This window comes from Rhineura floridana, chromosome 2 (assembly GCF_030035675.1).
Source record: "Rhineura floridana isolate rRhiFlo1 chromosome 2, rRhiFlo1.hap2, whole genome shotgun sequence".
In the NCBI taxonomy this organism is placed as follows: Eukaryota; Metazoa; Chordata; class Lepidosauria; order Squamata; family Rhineuridae; genus Rhineura; species Rhineura floridana.
This window is the reverse complement of record NC_084481.1, coordinates 159504651-159516732: the sequence shown is the minus strand read 5'-3', so window position 1 is coordinate 159516732 and position 12082 is coordinate 159504651. Positions and strand designations below refer to the sequence as shown.

General features: G+C 35.7%; 1 protein-coding gene and 1 long non-coding RNA gene across 16 annotated transcripts in view; one reads left to right on the top strand and one right to left on the bottom strand.

Annotated features, from left to right (window-relative positions):
- The window catches only part of GPHN (gephyrin), a 476088-nt gene that overhangs the window by 263788 nt on the left and 200218 nt on the right, over window positions 1-12082 (bottom strand). For 9 of the 15 annotated variants that reach the window (XM_061611035.1, XM_061611028.1, XM_061611032.1 and 6 more), the window contains exon 5: window positions 7360-7398. The exons of the other annotated variants lie outside the window; for them this stretch is intronic. In XM_061611035.1, the coding sequence (XP_061467019.1) occupies window positions 7360-7398 (39 nt within the window). The remainder of the gene's footprint in view (window positions 1-7359; window positions 7399-12082) is intronic. 15 annotated transcript variants of the gene reach the window in all.
- LOC133377286 (uncharacterized) overlaps window positions 1-12082 on the top strand; it is a 155707-nt gene that overhangs the window by 122912 nt on the left and 20713 nt on the right. The window lies entirely within an intron of this gene.

The window sequence follows — 12082 nt, the reverse complement described above, 5'->3', positions numbered from 1 at the left end:
TTTTTATTGTTTACTGTCTCTAGTTCTCCAACTATAAAATTATTTTATAGTAGAGGTGTTGCCAAGATATTATTTAGTGCTCACAAACAATAGCAATGAACAGCTGAGGAACTCATCACAAAGCACACACATCTTCTAGCAGATCCCAATTTCTCTTTTTATTTATTTCTAACAAACCATTAAAATATATTTATTTTATAATTATTTTTCATACTTGGATCTTGGCTTTCCTCCAACAAGCTCAAGGCTATGTATACAGGGTTCTCATTTTATCTTCATAACAGGTCTCTAAGATAGGGGTGTGTGTATATGCACTGGGGGGGAAACTGATTTTTCCAAGATTATCCAGTGAAATTCATTGCTGTGTAGATATCTGAAGTTGGTTTTATTTTATTTTAAAAAAATATTTTCCAAAATCCAAGCCTAACACTCTCATTACTACAACAATTTGGACATTGTATGTGTATATGCTTCAACATACAAATCCAAGGGATCACTTTGTTCATTATTTGCTATTAGTGTTGAATAGACTATGTTGTGCAACCTGAATTGCTAAGGCCTGAAACCCTGCTTAATTGGTAATCCTTTTCTATATATATCACTGACTACACTTTAACTTCTGTTCCACTATAAGATTCCATTTGGTAAAGCAACACATGTTGCTTTTTATTTTTTTACTCCTGCTGCCTGACATATCTAACAGGTGTAGCCAGTCCCGCATGACTTGTGATGCACAAACCTAACAGAACACACCAGCAATATCCTGTGGCCTAGCAAATGCTTGCAAACTATCCCCTCGTGCACCATTTTTACAGCCAGGCAGGTAGCAAAAAACCAGGAAGTTTTCCATGCTCCTGATGGGCCACAATACAAGACTGGGACCGGGCTGTTTTTATGGGCCAAATGTTTAGTTTAGTCTATTAGTAAGCTTATTAAAGCAAGTTAAGGGTTAAAGGTTAACCCATAAAACTCTAGGATAGTCTATAGTCCATATAATTACTTGGCTTTAAAACAGGTTGTAATTTACTCAGAGTGGCTTCTCCACTACTTCTAGAGCATTTCAGATCTTTAACTTGGCCCCAAATTAATTCAGCAGCCTTTCCCAATTCTTTTAACATCTCTTAAAAGCAGCGAGGTGAGTAGTTCACTTGTCAATAGCCACAAATGGTACATTTTGTGGCATATTTGAATATGCTGTTCCCGTCACATTTTACTATATCCATTTGTCTGTCCTTATCTGGAAACTTTCCCTAATATTTTTTCAAAAGACATTTTCTGTCGCCAAATATCTTATGTTTTGTTATTTCTGTTTTGGCTTCTGCTTTAACCAGTTTCTTTATATTTTTCACTATTTTATGACAAATATACAGGTATACTGTGATGAGATTTACCAGGCCATCTACTTGTTCTAAGGAAATGAATGAACAAGTAGCAGTGAACTAATAGTCTTTACCTTTTAAGGAACAAATTGATTTTTAAAAAAAGAAAAAAGGAAAGGTTGCATAGTTTATCACTTACAAGACAGGAAACCCAATATTTTGGGTGATATCCAATGGTGACTGGCCACTAATGAAAGGGAATGGTAAAGGAGGCAGCTTTTGGCAAACCTGCCTCCCTCCTGCAATGCCTCACTCTCTCCCTAAACCTGTTGTAGACAGTCCTGCAACTTTCTGGAGCAAGATTTAGAGAGGGCATGGAATGCTGCAAGGGGGATTGCTGAAAACTGTCTCCTTCCCATTCCACTGACCAATTCTCTTCCATTAGCAGGCGGTCACCATTGGATAATCCCTATAATTAAAATTGTGTTTAGTGTTGTTTCTTTGTGTATTTATGAAGATAAAAAGTTATAATAAAAATAAATGTTTAAAGAAATATTTGAACATGCTAACAAAGCCTAGATTTTCTGGAGTTTCACTCTTTGCTCTTTAGTGGCAGTATCAGGTTTGTAGCTTGGCTCCTCAAAATGAGTTAGAAATCCCCCTAAATTCATCTCATTTATAGCCATGTCCCTAGGACATCTTGAAGGGGATTAGTGATGCTCCCAGACACACAGCTAAGCCCACTGAAGAGATTGCTCTAGCACTGGTCTGACCCAGACTGAGGAGTACCTCATATGTTGTAGAATTCCTACCTGGAAGCACTTTTATGTAGGAACCGAAATGAAACGTGTGCAGGGAGGACTGATGATCACACATTCAGGTTTTTTGTTCTATGATCTGCATGGACATTATCTAAATGCCTTTTGTAAATAGATCATAGCTGTAATAAATTCTCTAAAGTGTGAAGTGGCCCTGAGATCTTTATGTGGCAGAGTCCTTGCTACAAGTGAAGTGCTATGTTTCTGCCAGGTTGATTTTGTGGACAAAAGGAACACTTTATGTATTCTCCAGTTTCTCAGTAGGGTTGTCTCCACTCTGACTGAAGCCACAAGCTTACTCTCAATCATTGTTTACTACAGCATGCAGAGGAGGCTTAGTTGAGTGTTTGCAGATGCTTGCCTCTTATCTGAAGATGCCTTCTTCTGGCTATGTTTGGACACAGTTTGCTGATTGAGAAGTTGGAAGGAAGGAGGGTTATAGCACATGGTCAAATGTGTTGTGTGGTGAGTAATCACCTATATTAATACCAGATCTGAAGACCGTATATTTTTTAAAAAGATGATTGCTCACTCTGAACTTTTAAGTTCAGCTTTAAACACCATTTTTTCACTTCAGTTCAGACACTTCAGTGGAAGAAAGTAAGCTACAAAGATGGTAAAAGGCTTAAAACATAAAACAATAACAGCTTTGCGGAAACAATAACTTTATTATAGGAAAATACTAGAAATGCGAACAACAAACATTATAACAATCTAGAGGCAAAATAACTCTGGTACCACAACTATCATGAGAGAAATCTGAGTAGAGGCAATGCAGATACCAAATTGTCAAGAACAACAGCTTCAAGCATGCTTTGCTTAAAACTTTGAAAGCATCAAATGCTGCATAAAATATGCACTACATAAATAATGATTCAAAACATCCAGAGTAAAGACCACAGGAATAAACATACTATTGATACCATGAGTTTTGCAGGCAGCAGATTGCTAGGGAGATCGGGAGTCATGGCTTGGCAAAATTAGATGTACCTGGTTAGAGGGGAAAGAACAATCTTTATGAAGCCAAAAACTAACTACATTTCAAAGCTCAATTCAAGTTGCTACTTTTGACCTATAAAGCCGTATATGGCTCAGGTTCCCAATACCTCACAGACTACCTCTCCCCATATGAACCAACCCGGACCCTGGATTCGTCATCTGAGGCCCTTCTTCAAGTGCCCCCTCCAAGGGAGATGTGGAGGGTTGCAATATAAGAGCACGTCTTCTCAGTGGTGGCACCCACTTATGGAATGCTCTCCCCAGGGAGGCAAGCCTGGCACCATCATTATCTATTTTTAGATGCCAGGTAAAAATATTTCTCTTCTCCCATGCATTTGGCTCCTAATTTTGGAAGGCTTTTGGAGGGCTCTTGATGTTGTAGCTTCTTTTAGGGGGTGGGTTGTTCTACTGTTGTTATATTTATGTGTTTTTAACTTTTTGTTTTGTTTAAGTGTTTATACTGGTTTTAACTTTTTATTCATTAAGTTGCTTTAGGTTCACTTTTGTGAAGAAAAGTGACTTAAAATTTAATAAATAAATAAATTTGATAATAAACTTTTTATCTAATATACAGAAATTATTACACACCTTCAATGGTCCTATTACTATAATCTGTACAGCTAGGTAATTTCCTAAATCCTATTCACTGTAGAGTATGATTCAGATGAAGATAAATGCCCCGAGTCACAGTATTTTTGTGAACATATATACTTGGTGAAAAAAATTACAGAAGTCCACATATAAGCAATATGGAATCTTTACAACCTCAGGAAGTATACACTATCCACAAGATTTCTGTACTATCAATAGATACACCAGCAAGAATATGAACATTCTGCACATACAAACTGGAAACTCAGTTTCTAAGGTATAAAGTAATTCCCCAGCTTTAAAGAGAAATAATTAAAATTACAAATGTGGCACCATGTGATTCTAAAGAGCTCAGAATATTTGATGATTATACTATGAAAGGACAAAGTGCTTCTTGGGAGGCAAGTAGAACTGAATAATGAGAGCTAAGGATAGCTGAGTTCCATTAGGAAATTTGTTTTTCAGGGTTTCATGTCTGTTTAAAAGTCTGAACCTAAAATAGTTTAAGTGTCCGGAATAGATGAAAAGATCAGATACACAATTTGGGTTCTCTTAAAAGGGGAAGGGGGGGAAGGAAGACATAAGAAATGAGGACTGAAAATTCTGCTTGAACTGTGAGAGACCAAAACGCTGCAAATAACTCAATACTCTTATTTTAACTGTGATTGTAAGAAACTAATCAGAAAACTCCCAGTCTAAAATTAATATTTGGTTAATATAATAGAGACAGTTCCCTGAAAAGGATGCTAAAACAAACAAAAATATGTTGAATGAAGGATTTTAAGTTTGGATTCAGGCATGGGGGGCAAGATATTCAAAAACTTAAAATGCCATAAACAGACAAGCAGACAAGACATTTTCAAATAGAAAGAAACCCAAGAACAGAATTTGAGCTGAATGTTAATCTAGAAAAACCAATAATACTGGGAATAAAGCTGCAAATAAAAATAATGCAAGTTTACCTTAATTACAAAATAATATAAAATAAAATAAAAAATGCATACTTTCACCAAAAAACCCAAATACTGGTATTATGTTTTAACAACTCTCTAGAATGTGTGGTGCCATTTACTATCTCAGTTTAAAAGTCCATCCTACTTAACCAATAACTTTGTTGTGGAAAAATTTCCTTGACATTTTGAGAGATAAAAATTTCAGTTGAAAGAATATCAAAGATTTAGGCTGCAAGATTTGCTGGCTTTAAAAAAACAAAAACAGTCAACCTTGTGGGGCCTGTTAGAAAAAGTTAAAACCTAACACTTCCAGTTATTTTTGTGAACTAACTTATAGATAAATGGTGCAGTAAAGGTAAAATTTCTAGTGATTGGAACAGGATAAGGATTTGTCTAAGAGCCTCTTAGTCTTATCCAATGTAATTTTTGGCAATTTCATAATATCAAATGAGTGGGGGCAAAGCACAGACATTAAAAATATGCAGATAGCAGAGGCTGGAAATTAGGGGAAATAATGTAACACATTACTATTTCTACTGGAATTCCTTACAATTTACAATATTCCAAGACAATGACCTTGTCAAACATATGCCAGTGCTACAAGTACCACGGATTCTAACAAAATTCAAATATTAGCTCATTCAATATGAGGTCATTAATACAAGGCTCAGCAACATTCTCTATAAGCTGTTGTGAGTGGTTTTAAGTCAGGTATTATACTGTGCATACAAAGAAGACAACAGGAAAGATATTATTAGCAACAGAAAGAGGCTATGCCAGTTGTGTGGAACACAGGTAGAAGTGGTCCTCAGATTTTGAAACATATAATACAAGTGATCTCAGTGTTGTGAAAGCTGCATTTGAAGCTGGAGTATTTTTTTGGAAGGTCTCTGCATTTACTGAGGAACTTGGGTACTGCACTGACAAAAGACTTTAAAAGAAAAAGCTGCTGTCTTTTAAAAAGTTGATAACCTTTTGCTAGATAACTCAGAACTTTTTTTAGACAGAATGTGAAGCTCAAAGGTTTGCTCACCAACACCTCCCCTCTTCAATTCTGCCAGAAAATCCATACAATGGAGTCTCCTTTCTTGCTTTTTCTTTGGGACAGACTACAGCATGCTGGAATCACATCAACTACGTCAACAGTGAGATGCTATCAGCTTTGCCCTTCATACTACAGAATGACCTGGCACATCTCTCGTACTTAGGACACAGCCATTTGTTTTTATATCACACATTTCTGACTTTATTGCAGATATTTACTCTCTTGTAATAGGTAAATTATGGCCTTCACTGTTTAAGATCAATACTGAAATATAACTTACAATACACTGAACACGGAGACAGAGTAAGACAAACTCAGAATTAATTTATCAGAAACATCTTTGCAATTCCTTTCCTCATTTATGATCCTGGTGTAATTTGATAAAACACATGATTCAGCTTTAATCTCCCTAGTTTCACTATCAATAAAATGGGATAAATAATAAATTATGTTATGTAGCCATAGTGAAGGCATTTCAGTAAGTGTGATATGAACAATTTCATAAACATAAAGTGTTCTTTTTACTAATCTTTACACATCTTCTGAAGTATCTTAGTCTTATGAGGAAGAAAGAGCTATAAATGAGATCCAGACTCCCTCATCTATCTAGAGGCTCAGGTTGAGAATTTTGATGAAAAAAGAAAGGAAAGTTTGAACAAGGGCATGTTTAAACCAAGCAGAGTATTTTTCACTTCCTCACATTTTTGTTTGTATGTTTGGAAGAGTAAGCAGTAAAGAAGCAAAAAGAGAAATGGCTAACAATCAGCAGATGGGCATAATTGAATAAAAATGGCAATGCTGATGTGTAATCAGATTCCAAGGGAAGCACAGGTTCAATGTAAGCTAGTGGTCAAGCGTACAAGGCAGGAGGGAAAAGACAGACAGGCAACAAGTTGATAGAGCAGTAGCAATCAATCAGCAGGTGCACAAAGCATCAGGAAAGCAATTCCATGAAGTCAGTAGATGTACACAGCAGCAAGGGAGCAATGTTAGCCAGTCAAAAGAGGAAAGAAGTTCAGCAGGCGGTAACTGCCTATAAACAGTAATATACAAATGGCAGCAAGGATGTAATGTACAGTACCTTGGGCAGTCCTATGCCACACAATCAGTGGTGAAGAGGACCATTCCAGGCAATCAAAAAGCAAAATAGTGTATTGCAATACCAGGCAACCAGCAAGTAGACAAAGCAGAAAGAAAGCAATGAGTGCCATATCATTTTTTAAAGCAGAGTTCGAAGATAAAACTGCTGGCAAGGAGAGAAGAGAAGCTCTTGAATAGATTGCCAGGGCAGTAGGGTGACATTTTTCGGGGGGAACTAATAATATTGTAAATGAAAGAACCCCAGAATCTGGATGCTCACCGTCCATTAACAGCATTAGATCAACATAGTGTATCATGAAAATCCACAAGAGTACAGCACACAAATGAAAATGAGGCTGAGCCCTAGTGCCTGAGAGAGGCCTGGGAACCGTCTTATAAATGAAATTTTAAAAAATGAGAATCCACAAGGAAATTAAAAAAATGGGAACGTGTCTAAAATTGTTTCTAATAAATGATTTCAAAATAAAACAAACCAAAATACTAGCAAAGAGCTGGATTAGAAATGATTGGCTGGGATTGAAGATGTTGCTTACCCCTCTCTGGAGCCCACAAAATGGGAATGTTGGGAATTTCTGCAGCAGAAAAACAGAAGAGAAAAAGGGATTTCTGACTCCCAGGTTCAAGGAAAAGCAGGTCAATTTAGGGATGGTGACGTGCTTAGAGCACAACAAGAACTGGACAGAACCTTTGCCCATTCCCAGATGCAAACGTTTTCTGAGATTTGAGAAAGGTTTCAAAACCCCACAGTATTTTAATATAACAATCTCCCACCTCTATTCACAAAAAGCAACAGCATCACTTACCTGTAATTAATTTTCTTTGAGGAAGAGCTTATATATAGGGTGAGGGCATCCCTTGAGAACAGGCTACAAGTACAGGCACACACACACAAACAAAAAAACCCTTCAGAAATGAATTGATGTAAAGAAATGGGCACTCTGCAGATAGTAGTAAGTGGTAAAATGATCTCATTAAGTGGACTAATTTTTTTTCTAAATTCAAATTTATGTCTTGCTATATTTATTTATTTATTTGGGCTTTGAAGTAAGAGTGGGACTTTATGTGGACAATACTTTCCCCCCAAAAAATAGCTACAGATAACTTTTATTCCTTCATTTAATGGTTGACCACACAGAGCCACACATATAGATGAGCAGAGTCATCCTTGGAAATCAGAAATGAGTGCAAGGACCCTTAAAGCTGATTATATGTATAATTATTAGAGAATGTTTCCATGAAACCATTAGTAAAGTAATTCCATGTTCTTCATTATGTGGAAAATAGTACACTAGTATGACCGATTCTTCCTATGTTTTGATCTGAAAAGGCAATATGGTTGATTTGAATGAGACTGTTTTAGCTACATGCCCAGCAAAACTACTCTTTAGGCGATAACTTAAGTAGCTGTGTCTGCTAAGCAGGAATGAAGGAAAACAGTATGTAATATTAGTGTTGATACTACAATAGCTAAATACAGCATAGCTGATGCATTCTGAGAGATATTAGAGATTTCTCTCTCTCAGGGTACAAGTTATAGTTCTGTAATATTAACATAGTATGCATAAGACATGTGTCATCAAAAAGACAATTTATTTTATGTAATTAAGAGCTCCATAAACATTAGATCAATGTACTTTGGTTTAATTATTCATTACACAAAAGTGTGTAAAACGACATGGCAATGTGCAATAGGAAACACACACATTTGTGTGATGGTAGTGTCATCACATATAGTCCATTCTAGAACAGCATGGCTAGGAAACCCAGCTGGGAATCTGATGTACTTTATTAAACAAAAGGACCAACGTTGTGTGACTCTTGGGTATTCAGGTGAAACAGTAGATTACTGAGGAATGTCTGATATAGGAATTTGTAAAAATTCTAAGGTAAAGAACAAGCCACGAGACAGCACTGGTTTATAAGTTGATTAATTTATCAGTTACTTTACATTTATACAGAGATCCTCTTTCAGAATACTTTTGTACAGAAGTAGTGCAGCAGCTAATTAAAATATACACTTTAATGCAATTACTGATGAAGAGTCTGGGAGATAAGCCTGTCTTGAATCCAAGAAAAAGATTTATGAACAAAAGTGAAACAAGAGCAAATAAGAATTTTAAGTGCTCAAAGATTGTTTTATAAAAGATATGCAGGCATTAATAAACGTGGCAGCAAGAACAGAATGAATGGATCCCATAACTCTGGTTCAACAAGATATGTCACATTTGCTGAGTCTGAGACCTAAACTAAAGTCAGTTAAGAAAGAAAGCTGGTATAAACAGAGACCACAGGAGAACAGAAATGTAAGAGGCCAACTGACTATCATACCAAAAGCTAATTCTCTCATCCGGCATCAGCCATGAATCAAAGTCACTGTTCCAGATGCTATAACTAGTATGTATGCTCAGCTAAAATCTTACTCCAGGCTTTCAAAAAATATGGTTGGCATCAAAACAAGTGCTTTGATTTATACAAGGAGCCTGCACTAATTGTTCACTTTTTTCTTTGAACAGCTGATCCTAATAACAGAGTGGATGTTGTTTAAGGAAAACAAATTAAAGCCCCTTCAAGGCTGACTGAACTAGCTTCATGGATCCAGGAAACATACTTGGGGTGGGGTCAAAATATTTGAAGGGTGAGGTCAAAAATGTCTGAAACAAAACCAGAGAGCTTTATTCAGTGATGGCAGCCTATGTAATTGACTCTTATTTCAGCAAATTATATAGATATTGTATACCTGCGAGAAGAAAATTAAGCAAATATTAATAATATAAATATATGATTATTTATAATACATAATATATAATAAATAATCTATAACAATACTGCAAACGGGAATTAGTTTTTTTAGGGCACTGCAGTGGTATGCTAAATGCAGTTTGCCCTCATGCAGTGAAAAGGGGAAATAAAGATTTGCAGAACAGCATTCATTAACTTCAAGGGATCAGCAAAAAGAAAAAGCACCCCTATTCAGGATAATTAGCATGTGCATGATGAGTTTATTTGTGCAGGTTCAGTAAAGTTCCATATCAACAGAACTTAACCAAACTAAACCACCCTTTCTGACAGAGATTTCAGTCAATTTACCTAAAAATAAGACATATATTAAATGAAAAAAATAGCAGGTTTGGTAGCATAAGACAGATATAGTAACATTTACAGTAAATTTTTATTAAAGTCACTGGAACATATTTCAAAATAAATGAATTTAGGATTCAGATTCTAATCAGTCATATACCACCAATAAAATGTACCAAGCTTATGTTTTATTACCAAATGCAGTATTATAATTAGGCATATATTTCTTTAAAGTGTTTAATGCACAACCAATATCAGAAATATGTGATAGACACATCCTGAAGGAATGCTAGAATCTTCCAATATTATTCTGCTGCTGCAATACAGGAGTAACAAGGGAGCAATGGGTGAAAAATATTTTGAATGCAGACATGAACATCAATGCTATGCTATAAGACTGTATGATAATATGACGGAACAAGTTCTATTTCATGTAATTAACAAGATATACACATACACATTATAACAATGTGTTGTTACCACATTTCAAAAATCAATAAATACTATTAAACTTAACATTTTAATTAGCTATCATTTTTCTTATATTAGTGAGCAATGAAAAATTACAGCAAACATGCATATCAAATTAACAGAGGGAAATGAAATGAATAATGTTATGCAATTTTGTGTAATTCTATTAAATATCTCTAGGTTTTGTTTAGGAATAAATATAGTTCTGTGGAATAAGATATGTAATATAATAGATTGATAAGAGATGCCGACACTGTCTTTGACAAATCCCAGAGGACATACAATTCAGACTTAATTGAGATTCTGGGTTTCTCTCCACTACATATATTAATTTAAAATAGCACAGTGAGATAGCATCACCACAGTGACAATTACTAATGAATGCATATATAAAGAAATGTTGCAGACTTCCTGCCACCCCTTGCACTGACTTTTGGCCCCCAAAAACTTTTTGATTCTGTTTGACTGGGTGTGTGCAGGTGTAAATTCTATTGATGGAGACAACACCAACTTTTCTTCAAAGAACCCTAAGAAGTATGGTCATAGCACAAGGCTGCTAGTTTCCTAACTTGCTCACCTTATGTTATTGCTACTAAAAACACATTTTTCAGAGTTAAAATGTTGATACAGCAACTGGCTGTATCAGGTAGAATGGCTTCCCCAGTGACTTAGTGAGGGCTAGTAATAAACTCCATAAAAACTTTTTTAAATTGTTTAACCAAGGAATGTAAGACTGACATTTTCTATCTTACCCATATTAGCAGAAAGCATACCTAAGTAAACTTTTACAGAATATAAAATAATTTTTCCTTAATGTACCACAGTAACAAGATTTTTATTTTTAAAAATTCAATCAATGCCACTTCTGAAGCAATTAAATGTATCCATTTTCCCAAAGTTGTTTCCTACAACTTTTTAATATTTTACATGTCTCATGATCTTACTGTTCACCCTCCCTTTATTACTGAAACAGAAAAGCAAGGGAATCATAAACTGTGATGTTAAAATTGAATCCTTTACTACAGAAATTAACTCTTGGACTATTAGAAATATTTTAAAAACGTAGGTTTAGATTGAAGTTTAGGTGAAATATTTGAAATATTTGCCATGACAATCTTTAAGTTTTCCAGGGAGCCCTTCTTGTGATCCTGCTGATGTACACTACCCATTGTGCGATGACCTAGGATAGGACCTTCTCTGTGGTTACACCCTGCTTGTGGTTGTCTCTTGCTCCCTGGGGGTGCATCAGACATCTTTGGTGACTAGTTTTCATTTCCACCTTAAGACATCTATTTGCCCAAGCTTTTGTGACACACTGACACCTTCAGCTGGATTATCTGTGTTTATTAATCTGTTGCTATACTGTCACACCATTGTAGGTCATTGTTTATCACTGTTTATATTGGCTATAATGATGTATTTGGTAATTTTATGGTTTTACTGAGTTCTGTTAACTGAGGGCAGCCTATAACAACAGATGTTTAGAAATGAGATAACTAAGATAGGCTAACAGTAAGTAACTACTGCATTTCCACAGAACTTCAGTTCATTCCATGGACTAAAACCACCATTTCTCAATGGTCTCAGAAATGGCTGGAGCGCAGAGGGTGGAAAACCTGCTCCAAAGCTGATCAAACACTTGTTAGGACACACAATTCTGCCTATCAAGTGGCAGTAAAGAACTACTTTGCTACCAGCATCACCATC